Source organism: Diorhabda carinulata, chromosome 4 (assembly GCF_026250575.1).
Source record: "Diorhabda carinulata isolate Delta chromosome 4, icDioCari1.1, whole genome shotgun sequence".
Classification (NCBI taxonomy): Eukaryota; Metazoa; Arthropoda; class Insecta; order Coleoptera; family Chrysomelidae; genus Diorhabda; species Diorhabda carinulata.
In genome coordinates, this window is record NC_079463.1 from 603,293 (window position 1) to 628,188 (window position 24,896).

At 28.8% G+C, this 24,896-nt stretch overlaps 1 protein-coding gene across 7 annotated transcripts in view; it reads left to right on the top strand.

The window, feature by feature from the left end:
- The window catches only part of LOC130892395 (protein dead ringer-like), a 177,697-nt gene that overhangs the window by 150,027 nt on the left and 2,774 nt on the right, over positions 1 to 24,896 (top strand). For all 7 annotated transcript variants that reach the window (XM_057797809.1, XM_057797807.1, XM_057797808.1 and 4 more), the window contains 2 exons: positions 16,781 to 16,964; positions 20,463 to 21,136. In XM_057797809.1, the coding sequence (XP_057653792.1) occupies positions 16,781 to 16,964; positions 20,463 to 21,136 (858 nt within the window). The remainder of the gene's footprint in view (positions 1 to 16,780; positions 16,965 to 20,462; positions 21,137 to 24,896) is intronic.

Genomic DNA, 24,896 nt, shown 5'->3' on the forward strand with positions numbered 1-24,896 from the left:
CCATTCATAATTCAATAAATTCGATTTTAAGTACGATTATTATTTATAAATATACTTTACAATGGAAATTTTTTCATTTTCTTTCTTTATATTTGCAAAAAAATTAATTTCTTAATGATTTTCGCTTTTTTTCCGTTAAAAAAACGATCGATATAATCTGATATCGTGTTTAAACCAAACGCCCTCGCAGACACTTAAATTTTACTCGTCACTTTACGTTTTATAATTTAATATCCAGTTTTAACATGATTCGATTGCCTTTTAATAATGGTTTCGAACAAGTTTTTATAATTTGCAATTGATAAATATATCGAACGTATTTAATTAATTAATTTTGTTATAACCAAAAAAAAAGCCTCAAAACGAAGCTATTGCAGAAAGTTCTTGCAGCAGATCACCAAAAATTTTGGAAAAACTGTGTTGAAAATGTTATAAAAGAAGAAGAAATCTTTACAACCATTCATAATTCAATAAATTCGATTTTAAGTACGATTATTATTTATAAATATACTTTACAATGGAAATTTTTTCATTTTCTTTCTTTATATTTGCAAAAAAATTAATTTCTTAATGATTTTCGCTTTTTTTCCGTTAAAAAAACGATCGATATAATCTGGTATCGTGTTTAAACCAAACGCCCTCGCAGACACGTAAATTTTACTCGTCACTTTACGTTTTATAATTTAATATCCAGTTTTAACATGATTCGATTGCCTTTTAATAATGGTTTCGAACAAGTTTTTGTAATTTGCAATTGATAAATATATCGAACGTATTTAATTAATTAATTTTGTTGTAACCAAAAAAAAAGCCTCAAAACGAAGCTATTGCAGAAAGTTCTTGCAGCAGATCACCAAAAATTTTGGAAAAACTGTGTTAAAAATGTTATAAAAGAAGAAGAAATCTTTACAACCATTCATAATTCAATAAATTCGATTTTAAGTACGATTATTATTTATAAATATACTTTACAATGGAAATTTTTTCATTTTCTTTCTTTATATTTGCGAAAAAATTAATTTCTTAATGATTTTTGCTTTTTTTCCGTTAAAAAAACGATCGATATAATCTGGTATCGTGTTTAAACCAAACGCCCTCGCAGACACGTAAATTTTACTCGTCACTTTACGTTTTATAATTTAATATTCAGTTTTAACATGATTCGATTGCCTTTTAATAATGGTTTCGAACAAGTTTTTGTAATTTGCAATTGATAAATATATCGAACGTATTTAATTGATTAATTTTGTTATAAGAAAATAATCTTTCGGAAATTCCCTGTTACGAGACGTATTTTATGAATATTTTTTATTACCGCATTTAGTACGTCTTCCAATGTTGAATAACACGAAATATAATATTAAAAACAATATTCTTAATTGATAATTAAATAAATAATAGTTAAAATTAACGATTATCTATTATTTGTTCCGCTTAAATGCAAACATTATTTTTCAATTTATCTTAGATTGTGTAAATATTCAAAACGTGGAAATCATTAAAATTACGAAACGACGTCAATTTTTGCGGCTGAAAATAAATTAATATTTACCGAAAGCAAACACAAATGTCTATTTTAAACAATAATTTGTAAATTTATCCATTTCGTTCATAAAAATGTCGCCAATTGACAATTTAGGACCCCCTCGAGGCTGCTGTCATTTAAGTATTGAAAAGTTAGGTTAGGTTAGGTTAGATGTCAGTATGAATAATTTGTCCGAGACATTTCAATTTCAACACGTTTCGCAGTGTACAATGTGCAACTGGGCATGTTAAAAATAGTAAAAAACCACGTAAAAATCATTAATTTACTGTTAAAAAAAAGTTGGACGTACTTTTAGATATTGAGGAGAATCCACAAAAGACAACTCGAGAATTTTGTACAAAAAAAACTTCAATTGGTTCAATATAAAATCAAATCAAATTTGCGGTTCAAAAATTGTAACTTTAAACGATTAACAAACGCAACTATAGATATTAGAAAAGGAACATTTTCACTGGATGTTCGAAATTCACACTTAAAAACATAAAAAAATGAACGTTTAGGTTGGTATCATCGAATAGCCGACTAAATCCCCCGATTTGACTCATCTCGATCACTACATGTTGATGTTTATTTTGAATATTTTAATTTTTTCAGTTATAATAGCACCAAATTTAAAAAACTTTATATTGCCGAACAGAGGATTAAAATCCCTTTCGAACAAGGTGCCGCACGACCCCCTTTTTTTATTTAAATCATTAGTTTTTTCTTAAAACAAGAAACATGAGTTATACATTGTTTATATATCTAAATCTTCATTATCAAATTCTAAAAAACGAAATTTATAAATTTAATGAATCTCACCAAACGACCCCACTGTTTATCACAGACCGTCTGGCGGGAATATTTCTAAGAAATTACGTACATACGCCTTCCGACAGCTTCGGCCAATAGAAATGCGTATATATATTTACGATTCGATGTTTTCATTGGTAAATAGAGTAAATATAATTTTTCATTTATTAATTTGGTATAACTTCCTTCTGGAATTGTAATTAGAATATTTATAACCTCTACGATATGATTTTATCTTATAATCATTCATTTTATATATCACTTTCTCATAAAAAATTTATGATAAAACAGTTACCTGTAATTTTCTTCGCTACCATATTATTAAACGTCTCTATCTATCCGATACCACGACGCCATCTTGTTTCATTGTTTAATTTACATAAACTCACTCGTATGACGTAATCAGTAATATCTGGTTGAATAAATTTTAAAGAAAAACGTTCTACAATTTTCGATCGACAAGTTTTGGATTTGGATTAATTAGAAACCTTTCAGAATTTACGAAAAACGCCTTAACTGGTAACAAATTTTGTTTAGAATGAAGTTTAGACTTAAATTAGCAGTGCTTCTTCTTTTTTAGCGTCATTAACCTAACATTTAAATCAATTTCTCGATTTTACTTAACTGTCAATATTTGAAAAGGTGTATTATCGATTTTAATCGATTAATTACGTGTTATTATGTGAAAGAATGCATGAACGCGTTGATATATTTGAGAATTTCGTCGAGCGACGCCTATGAGTATCATTATGAATGTTAATTGGGTGAAGAAAGATTAACTGGAACGCTCGAAGAACGATGAACGAGAAACGAGTTTTTATCAGAAATGGCATACCTCACATTTGAGTATTAACTACTAAATGATTTAAAACGTACAATTTGATATTTTATGAACAATATTTAGAAACAGATACGATTTTTTGACGTTTGAAAATTTAATTTGGCTATTAAGACATAAAAATTGGGTAATGAATTCGAGAAACGTTAATTTCCTTTTGTTTTTATCATTTTATCGTCTTTTTCTAACGAGTTTCATATACGAGGACGCTTCCAAAAGTACCAGACCCAACTGAGAAAACGTGATTTCTAAACTCAAACGTTGCAAATAAATTTGAGGTTATGTAAAAAAAGTGTAAATACAAAAATTGTAGATCTTTTCATTACCTACAATTTTTCTATTTGACTTTTCCCCATAGGATCTTTAGTTTTTCCAGAAATCAAGAAAAACCGTTTTTTACCCTTAAAAACTCACCCCCCTTACCCTTTTCGACGACATATCGCTCGTAAATCAATTTTTCCTTTTGTTTTAATTATATTTTTCTCTTTTTCTAACGAGTTTCATATACGAGGACGCTTCGAAAAGTACCAGGCCCAACTAAGTAAACACGATTTCTAAATTCAAACGGTGCAATTAAATTTGAGGTTATGTGAAAAAAGTGTAAATACAAAAGTTGTAGATCTCTTCATTACCTACAACTTTTCTATTTGACGTTTCCCGATAGGACATTTAGTTTTTCAAGAAATCAAGAAAAATCGTTTTTCACTCTTAAAAACTCAATCCCTTCCCCTTTTTCGACAACATATCGCTCGTAAATCAATTTCTTTTGGTTTTTATTATATTTTCCCCTTTTTTTTTAACATAGTTCATATACGAGGACGCTTCGAAAAGTACCAGGCCCAACTGAGAAAACGTGATTTCTAAACTCAAACGTTGCAAATAAATTTGAGGTTATGTAAAAAAAGTGTAAATACAAAAGTTGTAGATCTCTTCATTACCTACAACTTTTCTATTTGACGTTTCCCGATAGGACATTTAGTTTTTCAAGAAATCAAGAAAAATCGTTTTTCACTCTTAAAAACTCAATCCCTTCCCCTTTTTCGACAACATATCGCTCGTAAATCAATTTTTCCTTTTGTTTTAATTATATTTTTCTCTTTTTCTAACGAGTTTCATATACGAGGACGCTTCGAAAAGTACCAGGCCCAACTGAGAAAACGTGATTTCTAAACTCAAACGTTGCAAGTAAATTTGAGGTTATGTGAAAAAAGTGTAAATACAAAAGTTGTAGATCTCTTCATTACCTACAACTTTTCTATTTGACGTTTCCCGATAGGACATTTAGTTTTTCAAGAAATCAAGAAAAATCGTTTTTCACTCTTAAAAACTCAATCCCTTCCCCTTTTTCGACAACATATCGCTCGTAAATCAATTTCTTTTGGTTTTTATTATATTTTCCCATTTTTTTTTAACATATTTCATATACGAGGACGCTTCGAAAAGTACCAGGCCCAACTGAGAAAACGTGATTTCTAAACTCAAACGTTGCAAGTAAATTTGAGGTTATGTGAAAAAAGTGTGAATACAAAAGTTGTAGATCTATTCATTATCTACAACTTTTCTATTTGACGTTTTCCCGTAGGACCTTCAATTTTTCCGGAAATCAAGAAAAACCGTTTTTTACCCTTAAAAACTTAGCCCCCTACCCTATTCAACAACATATCGCTCGTAAATCAATTTTTCCTTTTGTTTTAATTATATTTTTCTCTTTTTCTAACGAGTTTCATATACGAGGACGCTTCGAAAAGTACCAGGCCCAACTAAGTAAACACGATTTCTAAATTCAAACGGTGCAATTAAATTTGAGGTTATGTAAAAAAAGTGTAAATACAAAAGTTGTAGATCTCTTCATTACCTACAACTTTTCTATTTGACTTTTCTCCATAAAAGTTAGAGTTAGTTAAAAAAATGTATTTAATCCATAAATATTTCAACCCGCGTAATATTCTGAACAAAATCACGACTATTTACACCATGGGGGTTGGAAAATTTAGTAAAAGGGTACAAAAGTTTGTTTGTAGCGCTAGTTTTTGATAAAAAAAATACAAAAGAGTTATCAACTTTATTTAAATAACGAAATATCTCTCATGGAGGATTTCATCGTTAAAAAACTTCCGAAATATTATAGACTAAAAAAGAAAATATCGAATTTATACTAAAAACCAATTTATAATATACATACACTCCCCGTTGCTCGGCCTATTGAATACCAGACAGTATTTCGAGATACCCATTGCACATCAACAGAAAATAAAACGTAATTAATATTTCGTCTTCATCATCATCATCTGTCTGACAATCGTCCGCGATAAATTTATACCGAAAATTCGACTCTTCAAATGTCAGATGCGCAGTGATTGATGAGGGCACATTTATAATTAGCGGACACTTCCGGTGTGCCTGCGTTGGCACCACCGCTTTCAGTCGGCTTTATATCGCCGTATGTTTGTCACTCGATCGACATTTTCTTTTTGTTTAATTTATAAACGCGCCGCGCTTGTGTTTTATTAACGATCGAAATGACATTCCAAAAAAAAAAATTACGTATATTATCCAAATCCAATCCAGAGATAACAAAAACGGTTTTTTTTAATAAAAAGATACTCGATTTTGTCAAATTTACCGTTAGATTACCGAAAATTATTCGCCGTAAAGAACATTCTGAAAAAAAATAGCATAAATCGTTATAATCGATGTGTTTCATTTTTTTATATTTTAAAAACGCCACCAACACGTAAAAAAAACTAAATTGAAAATTATAGAAAGGAAAATACAATTAATATCACGCTTAAATACCGGAAATGTGTAAAAATCCCCATTTTAAACATTTAAAAACGTTTTTATTTAATTCTAACCAAAATTCGACAGCAAAAATCTGAATTAAAAACGTTTTATTACATTTTGGTACCCCCCCTGTAAGTAAATTACTATTTATGGTCATTTTTTTCAGATTATCACTTTGTATATACGGGTTGTCCCACTAAAAATTACGAATTGTTCAAATTTTTTATTCTTTAAAGGCTCGTAACTCAGAAACGAGAGAATTTAAACGGGTTTTTTTAATAAAAAGATACTCGATTTTGTCAAATTTACCGTTAGATTACCGAAAATTATTCGCCGGAAAGAAACATTCTGCAAAAAATAGCATAAATCGTTATAATCGATGGATTTCATTTTTTATATTTTAGAAACGTCACCAGCACGTAAAAAAAACTAAATTTGAAAATTATAAAAAGGAAAATACAATTAATATCACGCTTAAATACCGGAAATGTGTAAAAATCCCCATTTTAAACAATTAAAAACGTTTTTATTTAATTCTAACCAAAATTCGACAACAAAAATCTGAATTAAAAACGTTTAATTATATTTTGTTACCCCCCCTGTAAGTAAATTACAATTTATAGTAATTTTTTTCAGATTATCACTTTGTATATACGGGTTGTCCCACTAAAAACTACGAATTGTTCAAATTTTTTATTCTTTAAAGGCTCGTAACTCAAAAACGAGAGAATTTAAACGGTTTTTTTTAATAAAAAGATACTCGATTTTGTATAATTTACCGTTAGATTACCGAAAATTATTCGCCGGAAAGAAACATTCTGAAAAAAAATAGCATAAATCGTTATAATCGATGGATTTCATTTTTTATATTTTAGAAACGTCACCAGCACGTAAAAAAAACTAAATTTGAAAATTATAAAAAGGAAAATACAATTAATATCACGCTTAAATACCGGAAATGTGTAAAAATCCCCATTTTAAACATTTAAAAACGTTTTTATTTAATTCTAACCAAAATTCGACAACAAAAATCTGAATTAAAAACGTTTAATTATATTTTGTTACCCCCCCCTGTAAGTAAATTACAATTTATAGTCGTTTTTTTTCAGATTATCACTTTGTATATACGGGTTGTCCCACTAAAAATTACGAATTGTTCAAATTTTTTATTCTTTAAAGGCTCGTAACTCAGAAACGAGAGAATTTAAACGGGTTTTTTTAATAAAAAGATACTCGATTTTGTCAAATTTACCGTTAGATTACCGAAAATTATTCGCCGGAAAGAAACATTCTGCAAAAAATAGCATAAATCGTTATAATCGATGGATTTCATTTTTTATATTTTAGAAACGTCACCAGCACGTAAAAAAAACTAAATTTGAAAATTATAAAAAGGAAAATACAATTAATATCACGCTTAAATACCGGAAATGTGTAAAAATCCCCATTTTAAACAATTAAAAACGTTTTTATTTAATTCTAACCAAAATTCGACAACAAAAATCTGAATTAAAAACGTTTAATTATATTTTGTTACCCCCCCTGTAAGTAAATTACAATTTATAGTAATTTTTTTCAGATTATCACTTTGTATATACGGGTTGTCCCACTAAAAACTACGAATTGTTCAAATTTTTTATTCTTTAAAGGCTCGTAACTCAAAAACGAGAGAATTTAAACGGTTTTTTTTAATAAAAAGATACTCGATTTTGTATAATTTACCGTTAGATTACCGAAAATTATTCGCCGGAAAGAAACATTCTGAAAAAAAATAGCATAAATCGTTATAATCGATGGATTTCATTTTTTATATTTTAGAAACGTCACCAGCACGTAAAAAAAACTAAATTTGAAAATTATAAAAAGGAAAATACAATTAATATCACGCTTAAATACCGGAAATGTGTAAAAATCCCCATTTTAAACATTTAAAAACGTTTTTATTTAATTCTAACCAAAATTCGACAACAAAAATCTGAATTAAAAACGTTTAATTATATTTTGTTACCCCCCCCTGTAAGTAAATTACAATTTATGGTCGTTTTTTTTCAGATTATCACTTTGTATATACGGGTTGTCCCACTAAAAACTACGAATTGTTCAAATTTTTTATTCTTTAAAGGCTCGTAACTCAAAAACGAGAGAATTTAAACGGTTTTTTTTAATAAAAAGATACTCGATTTTGTCAAATTTACCGTTTGATTACCAAAAATTATTCGCCGTAAAGAAACATTCTGCAAAAAAATAGCATAAATCGTTATAATCGATGTGTTTCATTTTTTTATATTTTAAAAACGCCACCAACACGTAAAAAAAACTAAATTGAAAATTATAAAAAGGAAAATACAATTAATATCACGCTTAAATACCGGAAATGTGTAAAAATCCCCATTTTAAACATTTAAAAACGTTTTTATTTGATTCTAACCAAAATTCGACAACAAAAATCTGAATTAAAAACGTTTTATTACATTTTGATACCCCCCCTGTAAGTAAATTACAATTTATAGTCGTTTTTTTTCAGATTATCACTTTGTATATACGGGTTGTCCCACTAAAAATTACGAATTGTTCAAATTTTTTATTCTTTAAAGGCTCGTAACTCAGAAACGAGAGGATTTAAACGGTTTTTTTTAATAAAAAGATACTCGATTTTGTATAATTTACCGTTAGATTACCGAAAATTATTCGCCGGAAAGAAACATTCTGCAAAAAATTAGCATAAATCTTTATAATCGATGTGTTTCATTTTTTATGTCTTAAAAACGCCACCAGCACGTAAAAAAAACCAAATTGAAAAGTATATAACGGAAAATACAATTAATATCACCCTTAAATACCGGAAATGTGTAAAAATCCCCATTTTAAACATTTAAAAACGTTTTTATTTGATTCTAACCAAAATTCGACAACAAAAATCTGAATTAAAAACGTTTAATTACATTTTGATACCCCCCCTGTAAGTAAATTACAATTTATAGTCGTTTTTTTTCAGATTATCACTTTGTATATACGGGTTGTCCCACTAAAAATTACGAATTGTTCAAATTTTTTATTTTGTAAAGGCTCGTAACTCAAAAACGAACCAATCTAAAACCGATATTATGAATAATTTTTGTTAATAATTCTTTGAAAACAGTTTTTGATATCCCAGTTCGGAATTAATCCGGTTTTATAACGCCCAGAAAAACTATTCATTTTTATTATTAAGTAGACATTAATTTACGACTAGTTTTGTTTCTATATTCTCCCCATTGGTATATGGTACAATAAATTTGTTAATATAGAGTGCAAATTCACCTCCATGTTTTCTATAAATCACGTAGAGTCGATTAGGTTGTCCGGGCGTACTCAATACTGCACAAGAATGAATTAACAGAGTGTACGCTACAAAAAGTAAAAAATAAATATCGAGTCCGTATTCGTATTGCCTCGGGAAGCAATTGCCTCATAAATTAATACATTTAAAGTTGTAGCATAAATCTCGGTAACATTAAGTCACATTTTCATAATTGCATTTGGTGGTGGTACCGTCGAGTTGTTTTCTTTTTTTATTTTTTTACGAAACGTTTCGTCACTTTTATATCTATGAATGTATATATACCAAAAATGCGAAAAAAATTGATATTTTCCTATTTAATCTCGCGTTGAAACGGGAAAACATTTTTTTGTTTTTTTGAAAAAGCTTCAATTTTTGATAGACATCCTCATTTATTACCGATAACAACATAACTGCTACGTTAACTATTCCATTTTGTAAGGAAACTCGAAACGTATAATTTGTATGTTTATCTACGAGTTAAGCAGACTTGAAACGATTGTACGTCAACATAATATACAGAAGACAATAAACGTTTACGTGAGAAGTATATTGGTCACGATTATTTTCACGTAACATCTTTTCAAATCAAGAAAATTGGTTTATTCGATGTTTCGACCCTTGACACACCCTGTATATTAGTTATCATACCCAACATATCAAAAATAACCTGTTACACAACTAACATCTCTTGATATACCATGTATATTGGAAATACAATGATTACTTGATTAACCCTGTATATTAATATCTAAAAATTATGAAACTTCTCATTTCATGATACACCCTGTATAATTATACGACCACTTTTGTCTTAATACACCCTGTATATTAACATAAATATAATTATTTGATCTCTCGTTTCTTGCTATATCCTGTATATTGGAAATACGAAAATTACATGATAAACTTGATTAACCCTGTATATTAATAACTAAAAATTATTTAGCCTCTCATTTTATGATATACCCTGTATAATTATACGTCAGCATTTGTCTTAATACACCCTGTATATCAACGTAAATATAATTATATGATCTCCTATTTCATGATATACCCTGTATAATTATACGACAGCAATTGACGTAATACACCCTGTATATTAACACAAATATAATTATTTGAACTCTAGCTTCTTGATATACCCTGTATATTGAAAATACGATGATTACATTATCTCCTATTTCATGATACACCCTGTATAATTATACGACCACATTTGTCTTAATACACCCTGTATATTAACATAAATATAATTATTTGATCTCTCGTTTCTTGCTATATCCTGTATATTGGAAATACGAAAATTACATGATAAACTTGATTAACCCTGTATATTAATAACTAAATTTTATTTAGCCTCTCATTTTATGATATACCCTGTATAATTATACGTCAGCATTTGTCTTAATACACCCTGTATATCAACGTAAATATAATTATATGATCTCCTATTTCATAATATACCCTGTATAATTATACGACAGCAATTGACGTAATACACCCTGTATATTATTACAAATATAATTATTTGAACTCTAGCTTCTTGATATACCCTGTATATTGAAAATACGATGATTACATTATCTCCTATTTCTCGATACACCCTGTACATTAACATTTAATACTTGAAAATTTCATTTCGTGATACGCCCTGTATAATTATATGACCGCATTTGTCGTAATACAACCCGTATATTAACGTAAATATAATTATATGATCTCCTGTTTCTTGATACACCCTGTACATCAATTAATAATTAATAATTACGAGGTTTCCTATTTCATAATTATATGATTTCTCAATTTTTGATATACCCTGTATATTGAAAATACGATGATTACATTATCTCCTATTTCTCGATACACCCTGTACATTAACATTTAATACTTGAAAATTTCATTTCGTGATACGCCCTGTATAATTATATGACCGCATTTGTCGTAATACAACCCGTATATTAACGTAAATATAATTATATGATCTCCTGTTTCTTGATACACCCTGTACATCAATTAATAATTAATAATTACGAGGTTTCCTATTTCATAATTATATGATTTCTCAATTTTTGATATACCCTGTATATTGGAAATACGACGAAAATATGATCTCCTATTTCTTGATACACCCTGTATAATTATACGACGTAATACATAAATTAACATAAATATAATTATAATGTGATATCTCATTTCTTGATAAACCTTGTATATCGTAGAATAAATAATTCTATTACTTCCTTAATACACCCTGTATATTTGCGATAACAAATTATAAAGTCTCCTATTTTGAGAAACAGTGTAAATAACTATAGAAATATCGGATTCGGTTATTTTTTCGTAAACCCCGTATATTGCCAATAATAAAAAATCATAGGATTCCTATTTTTAACATACCCTGTATATATAAATACTCCTTATATAATTACAGAATTCTTTCAATTCTTGTTGCACCTTGTATATTGAAAATAGTTATGTGATTTGGCGCACCCTGTATTAATATATAAAAAAATTGAATATTCTGTGGGATAATTTCACAAGAATGCAGTTAAAATGATAAATTTAATACGAATTTATAATATTCTCGCGAATTTTTGAAATTCTGTTTTGTCTATTGAAAGAACTAATGGAAAATTGCCCATTGCATGTCGCGAATCTTTTATATTGTCAAATTTTCCCTCCCGATTATTATTCATAAGATATAACCTAAATAATTTAGCGACAATTTGATTTAATAATGAAATGGAACTCGTGTTATTACAAATTTATATATTTATTAAAAATAGAATACCAACTTGATTAATAGTTTTTGAGAACGAATGAATTCATTCGCAGATGTCGCAAGTATCATTTTGTTGACAGCCACGTTGTATCAACACACTAAATTCTTTTTCTTAATTAATTCGAAAATAACACACCAATAAAACTGAAACTTTTTATACAAACTTTGAAGATATCTTTTCATAATTAGTATTTGTCATAAAAATGATTTTATTTGTTCACGGCGCCATCTGTGAATCAAATACTAACGTATCGTTATTTTTATTTTATAGATAACGTTTTCTATTAACATAACCCTACTTTTTTCTTTATTTATATAGTAAGTACAACCATATTGTCAGCTGTTTATTTCCGAATGTCAATGATCCTGATTCGTACTATTATAAACTTGAGAATGCCGCTGGTTTACATAAATCAGATTTTCAATTAAATTCGTATATAAAACTATATTTGTCTTGTAAAAATATAAATTTTCATTTAAAATACTAAAACGCGAAGCTCTTACCAATTTAATGATGACAGAATGACTTCCATATGTTTTTAATATCGAACATCTATCGTCACATCGGGTTGTTAATACAGTTAATACGGACAAATTCGAGGAAAAAGGTCGATATTTATGGTTGTACAGGGTGTTTATTGACAAGTCGTTTAGATTTTAATTCGATAAACATTATAAACAACGTCGAATTAATGTGCGACAAGTATAAACTGGATGTTTTATTAGTTTAATCAGCGGTTCTCAAAATTTCGCGAATAAAAATATTATTTAATGGTAATTTACGAAGAAAATTACAATCTAAAAGTGTACGGGGGGCGTTGAAAAAATAATGGAATGGAAAATACGAGGTTTGTACATAAAATAATATATGTTTGGAAAGATTAGATTTTTTTTTTATTTTTCAACATGATCTGTGTTTTTAAGTGATGTTGGTGCGTATTTATATAAATGAGAGACATAAATCTAATCGCGATGCGTGGAAAACTGCGTGAAAAAAAAACGAAATTACAAAAATATCCATGAAAAAAGCAGTTTCCAGAAGCGGACTATAAACGTCGAGGTTCGTATAGGAAAGGCGTGAATTTAGATTCGAAATTAGACACAATGTAGTGTTTCGGTTGGTGTTGTATACCTGCAAACAAACACTAACTTATAATAAAACGTCTGTCTGGCTGTATTAAAATAGCGGACTGACACGAACGACAGACTATGAATGATTACGGTCACATGATATTATTTTAACAACAATCTCATGGATGTAGCCAACTAAATATTTCCAAATGGGAAAAAAAAATCGTTTTCGTTTTAATTGGATTCTAAAATTAATAATAATAATAAAAAAAAAAAAACTCTCAAAAATGAGCGAGAAAAATCCGAATTTAAAGAAATTTTAACCACTTATCTCGTATTCGTGATCTCGAAAAGGCCTACGACGCGGTACCGACGAAAACGCTTTTTGATATATTGATAAAATCTGTTATCAGTTATTCAGAACGTTTATACGTTAAGTCGAAAGTTGGGAAATACTTTATTAAAAACTATTTTTTCGTATTAAAAAAGTTCGAGGCACAAAAATTACAATGTACAGGTCAATTAACAAACATTTTCTCTTCAATTCGATTATATTCGTTGTCTTTTAACCTAACTCAACCTAACCTAACCTAACCTAAGCGTAACTTAACCTAACCTAACCGTAAATTAACCTAACCTAACCTAAGCGTAACTTAAACTCACCTAACCGTAACTTAACCTAACCTAACCTAACCGTAACTCAACCTAACCTAACCTAACCAAAACTTAACCTAACCTAATCTAACCTAACCTAATCTAACCTAACCTAATCTAACCGTAACTCAACCTAACCTAACCAAAACATAACCTAACCTAACCTAACCTAATTTAACCTAACCTAACCTAACCTAACCTAACCGTAACTCAACCTAACCTAACCTAACCAAAACTTAACCTAACCTAATCTAACCTAACCTAATCTAACCGTAACTCAACCTAACCTAACCTAACCTAACCAAAACATAACCTAACCTAACCTAATTTAACCTAACCTAACCTAACCGTAACTCAACCTAACCTAACCTAACCAAAACTTAACCTAACCTAATCTAACCTAACCTAATCTAACCGTAACTCAACCTAACCTAACCTAACCTAACCAAAACATAACCTAACCTAACCTAATTTAACCTAACCTAACCTAACCTAACCTAACCGTAACTCAACCTAACCTAACCTAACCAAAACTTAACCTAACCTAATCTAACCTAACCTAATCTAACCGTAACTCAACCTAACCTAACCTAACCTAACCAAAACATAACCTAACCTAACCTAATTTAACCTAACCTAACCTAACCTAACCTAACCTAATCTAACCTAATATAACCGTAACTCAACCTAACCTAACCTAACCTAATCTAACCGTAACTCAACCTAACCTAACCTAACCTAACCTAATTTAATCTAACCGTAACTTAACCTAACCTAACATAACCTAACCATTCTTAAATCGAAAAGTTTTTTTATAGAAAATTTAAACAACACAATTTTTTAATTATTTTGAACGTAATACTAAAAAAATGCGGTAGTTTTTATGAAAAATAAACAATTTTTGTGCAATATTTTATTTTCGATAACCAATTTATTGTCTTCGGAGATTTTACAGTGTAATACACCGTAAAATCGTCATTTTATAAACAATATACGAAAATTTTCAAAATACGTCGATTCCAATTCAACAATTTCGTTTTTTAAATAATTATTATTAATTTAAATAATGATGGACGTGTTGAATTTTTCTAAGATATTATTAACGATAAGATTTTTCGAAAGTTTAGAAAGCAAAAAAAAATCGTTGATTAATTAGTTGCTTTCAATTTGTACACGTCATATTACGTCACTACTCAGTAAATAAAAAGAACGCGCCATGTTACCGATAATGACGTGAGATTCAATATGGCGTCGTCAAACTTGAAACATAAACTTTTATACGTAAAATATCGTTTTTTAAGCGGTTTTTACCCCATAGATGTTGTTTTCGATATTTAACGATTTTGTATTTCGTCATTTCGAGTTGGATTCATATACCGGAACGGTAAATACAACCGCATATTATGTATAAATAAAAATAGGTTAACTGAGAAGACGAAAAGTCTGAGCCGATGTAAAAACCGTCGTTTCTCGGTTCGAAGAAAAAGCGTAAAATCACCGAACGCACCATTCAAACACTCCTTCGACTAATATATATGCGCCATTCCGAGAAAACAAATGAAATTAATAAAATGCCGGTTCTTTTGATCGATGCCATCGTTAAAAAATCAAATAAATCGGCCTAACTCGGTTGCCACAAACACAGGGTCGATTCCAACAATTCCTACCTAAAAAATTTATCGTATAGAAACACTAAATCGTTTTATTCGTCGACGTATTGCTAAATATCAAAATTTTTCTCATTTATTCTCATTTATATTCGCCAGATTTTGTTCCTTGTGATTTTTATTTAATCGAAAATCCGTTTTCGGCAACGTTTTTGATTCTATTGAATCTATAAAAAGTTTGGAGTAAAATATTTGATGAAGATTGTACTAGAAGAAGTTTCGCGATGAAAAAATGTACGAAAATTCTGAGTAAAACGAAAAAATCAATCGCGAAATATAAATAAAACTGTAAATTATCAATTTTCAATAATAAAATTAAATCCACGTCGTTCTGATATGTCCCAATAATCATTATGTCCATTAGTATTCGCCAGATTTTGTTCCTTGTGATTTTTGTCTCTTTTATTTAATTAAAAAACTCGTTTTCGGGAACGTTTATTGATTCTACTGAATTTATAAAAAGTTTGAAGTAAAAAATTTTTCGAATTGTAGTATAAAAAGTTTCTCGATGAAAAAATGTACGAAAATTTTCAATAAAACAAAAAATTCAATCACAAACTTTCTATATATCATCAATTTTTCAATAATACAATTTTAGTTTATACGCTAAATGGGCCGATGCCGGTCCTGTACTATACGGTATTAATTTTCGATAAAAAATCATTTGAAACTTTGTTTTGTTTTGGTGTTTTCTACATCTCGAGTGCAATATTCTGAGTTATGTGACTGCTTTGGTGAATCTCTTATTAATTTCATATACTTTGTTGTAAAAATAAATGTCAGTCGTATAAAGTCGTTTTGGTTTATTTTTTTCATCATTATTTATGTGACGTGCTTCCTTTATTATACTTCGACAATAATTTCAAAGTTTCGTTCATTCATTTTTAATTTTTTTTCGTATTCAGATACCACGTAAATTGTAAACATCGAGTTTGACGTTTGACGTTGTCATATATCTAAATGAATTTAAAATAAATTCCTTATTGCCCGGACTATATAGTGACGTTTCGAAGATCGACACCATTTGTGTTATTTCGTATAATTACGTGAAACGAAAATAGATTTTAAAATCATAGTCTATCTTTCTAGAGTGACTAGATTTAAATAAATCATCAAACGCTAGACAGACAAAAAAAAATCTAAAATAAAATTAAACACGAACAGAAGGTGTCGTTGATTCTTCGTGACGGTTTTTTCGATGTATCATCTAATGTTTATTTTACAACAATATAAATACGAGGGATTGTTAGGTTTTGTCTTTTATTCGATATTACAAACTCCGCGTCGATTATTAACTTGTTTGAAATGAATCGTTTTGTTTCAGGGTCGCCCATCAACAGACTTCCGATAATGGCAAAGTCCGTTCTCGATTTGTACGAATTGTACAATTTAGTAACGGCACGCGGGGGCTTAGTAGACGTAATTAACAAGAAATTGTGGCAAGAAATCATCAAAGGGTTGCATTTACCATCTTCGATCACTTCGGCGGCGTTCACTTTAAGAACACAGTAAGTTTTTTATGTCTGTATGGTAAACTGTCATTAGTTCGATAGAAGTGTTCGTGAAAATTAAAGAAACGTTTTCGAACAACCGAACCATCGAATTCATCGATTGTCCGATGTTTAGACATTTGACGTTTCTGATTTTGACTTAATATTGACAATCGTTTATTTATTTTTTTTAAACTGCGTATATTTTAGTTAAAATATTATTTTATAATTAAGATGAATATATTATTATTCATCTTATGTCAGTTATCTGTCAGTCGATATTTTTTTTTATACTTGTGACACCGATTGCAAAATTTATTTCGATTCTCATTAAGTAGATAAATCTACTAATATCCCGGCATGGCGTGGGTCGAAAGTATTAAATGTAACAAATAGATGAATCACGAAAATAAGTGTTAACGGACAACTATGTGGACAGTTTTATGTAATTTAGAACGAGGTATCTGATTTTTTTTTTTTTACTCTCTTAAAACTGACTATTTATACAATTTATATACTGAATCATCATAATTTTTCGAGTACCAAATCAAAGGTTCTTAAAAATACTTTAAATAATAATTAGTAGTCACTGAGTACTAGATCTGGATTATATGGTGGACGAGGAAACATTTCAAAATGTATTTCGTTTAATTTAAATATCGAATTTTGATTCAGAGCATTGTATTGATGGAAAATCGGTTTTTTTTCTAAATATGAGGCCGTTTTTTTTATTTTGGGATCAAAACAACTCTATATTCTGCAATTATAACTTTCGAAGATGGTTTTTTTCGCTTTTGAACGCTTCTGAAGTGATTTATCGATTACAATCCGTTTTTCCAACTTATTTTACGAATAGGTTTGATTATGTTGGATAAACCACTACTATGGTTGAATCAGAATCAGCTCTAAATCCTTGTGGAGCGATTAAATTGGATTTGACTCGATTTGAAACCTTTTGCTTTGGGCCTTTTGAACGATTTACTTGTTTGAAGCTGGAAAAATGGTTTTTTCTTCTATATAGAGGCGGTTTTTCCTCGATTTTGGAATAAAAACGGTCCAACATCTCAAAATATCGCAATCATAATCTTCGAAGTTGATTTTTTCGCTTTTGAACGCTTCTGAAGTGATTCATCGACTACAATCCGTTTATCCAACTTATTTTGCGAATAGGTTTGATTATGTTGGATAAACCACCACTATGGTTGAATCAGAATCAGCTCTAAATCCTTGTGGAGCGATTTAATTGGATTTGACTCGATTTGAAACCTTTTGCTTTGGGCCTTTTGAACGATTTACTTGTTTGAAGCTGGAAAAATGGTTTTTTCTTCTATATAGAGGCGGTTTTTCCTCGATTTTGGAATAAAAACGGTCCAACATCTCAAAATATCGCAATCATAATCTTCGAAGTTGATTTTTTCGCTTTTGAACGCTTCTGAAGTGATTCATCGACTACAATCCGTTTTTCCAACTTATTTTACGAATAGGTTTGATTATGTTGGATAAACCACTACTATGGTTGAATCAGAATCAGCTCTAAATCCTTGTGGAGCGATTAAATTGGATTTGACTCGATTTGAAACCTTTTGCTTTGGGCCTTTTGAACGATTTACTTGTTTGAAGCTGGAAAAGTGGTTTTTCTTCTATATAGAGGCGGTTTTTCCTCGATTTTGGAATAAAAACGGTCCAACATCTCAAAATATCGCAATCATAATCTTCGAAGTTGATTTTTTCGCTTTTGAACGCTTCTGAAGTGATTCATCGACTACAATCCGTTTATCCAACTTATTTTGCGAATAGGTTTGATTATGTTGGATAAACCACTACTATGGTTGAATCAGAATCAGCTCTAAATCCTTGTGGAGCGATTAAATTGGATTTGACTCGATTTGAAACCTTTTGCTTTGGGCCTTTTGAACGATTTACTTGTTTGAAGCTGGAAAAATGGTTTTTTCTTCTATATAGAGGCGGTTTTTCCTCGATTTTGGAATAAAAACGGTCCAACATCTCAAAATATCGCAATCATAATCTTCGAAGTTGATTTTTTCGCTTTTGAACGCTTCTGAAGTGATTCATCGACTACAATCCGTTTATCCAACTTATTTTGCGAATAGGTTTGATTATGTTGGATAAACCACCACTATGGTTGAATCAGAATCAGCTCTAAATCCTTGTGGAGCGATTTAATTGGATTTGACTCGATTTGAAACCTTTTGCTTTGGGCCTTTTGAACGATTTACTTGTTTGAAGCTGGAACAATGGTTTTTTCTTCTATATAGAGGCGGTTTTTCCTCGATTTTGGAATAAAAACGGTCCAACATCTCAAAATATCGCAATCATAATCTTCGAAGTTGATTTTTTCGCTTTTGAACGCTTCTGAAGTGATTCATCGACTACAATCCGTTTATCCAACTTATTTTGCGAATAGGTTTGATTATGTTGGATAAACCACCACTATGGTTGAATCAGAATCAGCTCTAAATCCTTGTGGAGCGATTTAATTGGATTTGACTCGATTTGAAACCTTTTGCTTTGGGCCTTTTGAACGATTTACTTGTTTGAAGCTGGAACAATGGTTTTTTCTTCTATATAGAGGCGGTTTTTCCTCGATTTTGGAATAAAAACGGTCCAACATCTCAAAATATCGCAATCATAATCTTCGAAGTTGATTTTTTCGCTTTTGAACGCTTCTGAAGTGATTCATCGACTACAATCCGTTTATCCAACTTATTTTGCGAATAGGTTTGATTATGTTGGATAAACCACCACTATGGTTGAATCAGAATCAGCTCTAAATCCTTGTGGAGCGATTAAATTGGATTTGACTCGATTTGAAACCTTTTGCTTTGGGCCTTTTGAACGATTTACTTGTTTGAAGCTGGAAAAATGGTTTCTTCTTCTATATAGAGGCGGTTTTTCCTCGATTTTGGAATAAAAACGGTCCAACATCTCAAAATATCGCAATCATAATCTTCGAAGTTGATTTTTTCGCTTTTGAACGCTTCTGAAGTGATTCATCGACTACAATCCGTTTATCCAACTTATTTTGCGAATAGGTTTGATTATGTTGGATAAACCACCACTATGGTTGAATCAGAATCAGCTCTAAATCCTTGTGGAGCGATTTAATTGGATTTGACTCGATTTGAAACCTTTTGCTTTGGGCCTTTTGAACGATTTACTTGTTTGAAGCTGGAAAAATGGTTTCTTCTTCTATATAGAGGCGGTTTTTCCTCGATTTTGGAATAAAAACGGTCCAACATCTCAAAATATCGCAATCATAATCTTCGAAGTTGATTTTTTCGCTTTTGAACGCTTCTGAAGTGATTCATCGACTACAATCCGTTTTTCCAACTTATTTTACGAATAGGTTTGATTATGTTGGATAAACCACCACTATGGTTGAATCAGAATCAGCTCTAAATTCTTGTGGAGCGATTTAATTGGATTTGACTCGATTTGAAACGTTTTGCTTTGGGTTTCCGCTTAAACCGCCGTTTTTTTTTTGAAAAATTTCAGATACATGAAATACCTGTACCCGTACGAATGCGAAAAAAGAAGATTGAGTACTCCGGCGGAATTGCAAGTGGCCATCGACGGTAATCGAAGAGAAGGCAGAAGAAGCAGCTACGGTCAATACGACACGATGCAGCGTCCGCCCAACGCCAGTTTGCAGATGTCGCCTTTGACTCTAGTCCCCCAACAACAACAACAGTTGGCCGCGAGGATGCTGGGAGGTGGAATGGGTCTGCACCACAACGGAGCCCATCATCCCAGCCATCCGCAACCGATGGGACAACCCATGAACGGCGGACCGATACCGGGCGTGGCGCCCAGCGATTTCGAAGTCCGTATGATGGAATATATGAAGCTGCTTAACAAAGAGCTGCATAGGCCGGCGGCGGTGACGCCGCCGCTGCGTCAAGAAGAACCTCCGAATTCGACTTCCACGCCCGATCCGTCCGAATTGTCTCGATTGACGCTTTGGAATATATACAATAATAATCAATCGCCGGTAGAACCTCAAAAAGAACCGATCAATCTCTCTGAAACGTCCTCTAATTTATCGAAAAGGGAATCGGAATCGAGGGAATCGCCGCCTCCCGCTAAAAGGATCGTCAAAGAAGAAGATATTCCAGAATCTTCCAAATCCGTGTCTTCTTCGGCTACGCATATCAAAATTAATAGTAGAGGTGAGTCGAAAATTTTAAAATTTTTTTTTTCATTTTTTGTCGAAATTAATCGTAAAAATCTTTTTTTTTTTTTTTGAAACAGATACTTTTTGATTTATTCGTGATTTAGTGAACCGAAAATTTTGACAAATTCAAAATCGATTAAGTGGGAAACGGTCGATTTTTCGAAAAAACTGTATCAGAACTTTTTTAAATAACTTTAAATAACCATTCGATCGGGAGTTTATAAAACTTTGTATTACATAAAATAAGGGAGTTGTGACGAAAATAAAATTGAATCCTTTAATTTTTCGGAAAAAAAATTATTTCAACCCTTGATATTACCGCCCTTATTTAAAATGGAATATTGTGAATCTACAAATTCACTTTAATTGAATACAAATAATAAAATCGAAAAGTTTGAACGGTTTTTGAATCTCGTTTTTGTAAAAAATTATCATTTTAAAATAAAAATCGTTTTTAAACTTTTTTTAAAAAATTGTTTTTTTAAAAAATAACTCGAATCATACGTTCAAATTGCTATATATCAAAAAATTACTTTTTTTTAAATAAAATTTCGTTTTTTTTTTTATTTTTTTCTTAATTTCGAAATTAACCCCTTCGAAATTCAAAGTAACTTTTGACTTTTATTAAAAATAACTCGAAAAATACGAAAAATACGTTAAAATTGTTATATATCAAAAAAATTACTTTTTTTTAAATAAAATTTCGTTTTTTTTGTTATTTTTTTCTTAATTTCCAAATAAACCCCTTCGAAATTCAAAGTAATTTTTGACTTTTATTAAAAATAACTCGAAAAATACGAAAAATACGTTAAAATTGTTATATATCAAAAAAATTACTTTTTTTTAAATAAAATTTCGTTTTTTTGTTATTTTTTTCTTAATTTCCAAATTAACCCCTTCGAAATTCAAAGTAACTTTTGACTTTTATTAAAAATAACTCGAAAAATACGAAAAATACGTTAAAATTGTTATATATCAAAAAAATTACTTTTTTTTAAATAAAATTTCGTTTTTTTGTTATTTTTTTCTTAATTTCCAAATAAACCCCTTCGAAATTCAAAGTAATTTTTGACTTTTATTAAAAATAACTCGAAAAATACGAAAAATACGTTAAAATTGTTATATATCAAAAAAATTACTTTTTTATCAATAAAATTTCGTTTTTTTGTTATTTTTTTCTTAATTTCCAAATAAACCCCTTCGAAATTCAAAGTAATTTTTGACTTTTATTAAAAATAACTCGAAAAATACGAAAAATACGTTAAAATTGTTATATATCAAAAAAATTACTTTTTTTTAAATAAAATTTCGTTTTTTTGTTATTTTTTTCTTAATTTCGAAATTAACCCCTTAGAAATTCAAAGTAACTTTTGACTTTTATTAAAAATAACTCGAAAAATACGAAAAATACGTTAAAATAGTTATATATCAAAAAATTACTTTTTTTTAAATAAAATTTCGTTTTTTTGTTATTTTTTTCTTAATTTCGAAATTAACCCCTTAGAAATTCAAAGTAACTTTTGACTTTTATTAAAAATAACTCGAAAAATACGAAAAATACGTTAAAATTGTTATATATCAAAAAAATTACTTTTTTATCAATAAAATTTCGTTTTTTTGTTATTTTTTTCTTAATTTCCAAATAAACCCCTTCGAAATTCAAAGTAATTTTTGACTTTTATTAAAAATAACTCGAAAAATACGAAAAATACGTTAAAATTGTTATATATCAAAAAAATTACTTTTTTTTAAATAAAATTTCGTTTTTTTGTTATTTTTTTCTTAATTTCGAAATTAACCCCTTAGAAATTCAAAGTAACTTTTGACTTTTATTAAAAATAACTCGAAAAATACGAAAAATACGTTAAAATAGTTATATATCAAAAAATTACTTTTTTTTAAATAAAATTTCGTTTTTTTGTTATTTTTTTCTTAATTTCGAAATTAACCCCTTAGAAATTCAAAGTAACTTTTGACTTTTATTAAAAATAACTCGAAAAATACGAAAAATACGTTAAAATTGTTATATATCAAAAAAATTACTTTTTTTTAAATAAAATTTCGTTTTTTTTGTTATTTTTTTCTTAATTTCCAAATAAACCCCTTCGAAATTCAAAGTAATTTTTGACTTTTATTAAAAATAACTCGAAAAATACGAAAAATACGTTAAAATTGTTATATATCAAAAAAATTACTTTTTTTTAAATAAAATTTCGTTTTTTTGTTATTTTTTTCTTAATTTCCAAATTAACCCCTTCGAAATTCAAAGTAACTTTTGACTTTTATTAAAAATAACTCGAAAAATACGAAAAATACGTTAAAATTGTTATATATCAAAAAAATTACTTTTTTTTAAATAAAATTTCGTTTTTTTGTTATTTTTTTCTTAATTTCCAAATAAACCCCTTCGAAATTCAAAGTAATTTTTGACTTTTATTAAAAATAACTCGAAAAATACGAAAAATACGTTAAAATTGTTATATATCAAAAAAATTACTTTTTTATCAATAAAATTTCGTTTTTTTGTTATTTTTTTCTTAATTTCCAAATAAACCCCTTCGAAATTCAAAGTAATTTTTGACTTTTATTAAAAATAACTCGAAAAATACGAAAAATACGTTAAAATTGTTATATATCAAAAAAATTACTTTTTTTTAAATAAAATTTCGTTTTTTTGTTATTTTTTTCTTAATTTCGAAATTAACCCCTTAGAAATTCAAAGTAACTTTTGACTTTTATTAAAAATAACTCGAAAAATACGAAAAATACGTTAAAATAGTTATATATCAAAAAATTACTTTTTTTTAAATAAAATTTCGTTTTTTTGTTATTTTTTTCTTAATTTCGAAATTAACCCCTTAGAAATTCAAAGTAACTTTTGACTTTTATTAAAAATAACTCGAAAAATACGAAAAATACGTTAAAATAGTTATATATCAAAAAATTACTTTTTTTTAAATAAAATTTCGTTTTTTTGTTATTTTTTTCTTAATTTCGAAATTAACCCCTTAGAAATTCAAAGTAACTTTTGACTTTTATTAAAAATAACTCGAAAAATACGAAAAATACGTTAAAATAGTTATATATCAAAAAATTACTTTTTTTTAAATAAAATTTCGTTTTTTTGTTATTTTTTTCTTAATTTCGAAATTAACCCCTTAGAAATTCAAAGTAACTTTTGACTTTTATTAAAAATAACTCGAAAAATACGAAAAATACGTTAAAATTGTTATATATCAAAAAAATTACTTTTTTATCAATAAAATTTCGTTTTTTTGTTATTTTTTTCTTAATTTCCAAATAAACCCTTTAGAAATTCAAAGTAACTTTTGACTTTTATTAAAAATAACTCGAAAAATACGAAAAATACGTTAAAATTGTTATATATCAAAAAAATTACTTTTTTATCAATAAAATTTCGTTTTTTTGTTATTTTTTTCTTAATTTCGAAATTAACCCCTTAGAAATTCACAGTAACTTTTGATTTTTATCGTTTTGCAACCCTTTCATTTAATTCCATAAACAAAACCGTAATTTTTTCGTTCAATTAAAATAAGGGATGATTTTAGTTCGTAAAAAAATATAAATATAAATTAAATTAAATAAATTACCATAATTATTATTATTTTTAAATGTTTCAACTTTCATTTCACCCAATTTCGATTATCGAGGGGTAGTTATCGAATCGAAGGGCGAATACAACAAAATTCCGCGTGTCTCGATGATTTTTTCGAGGTTATAGTCAAATTTTCGCT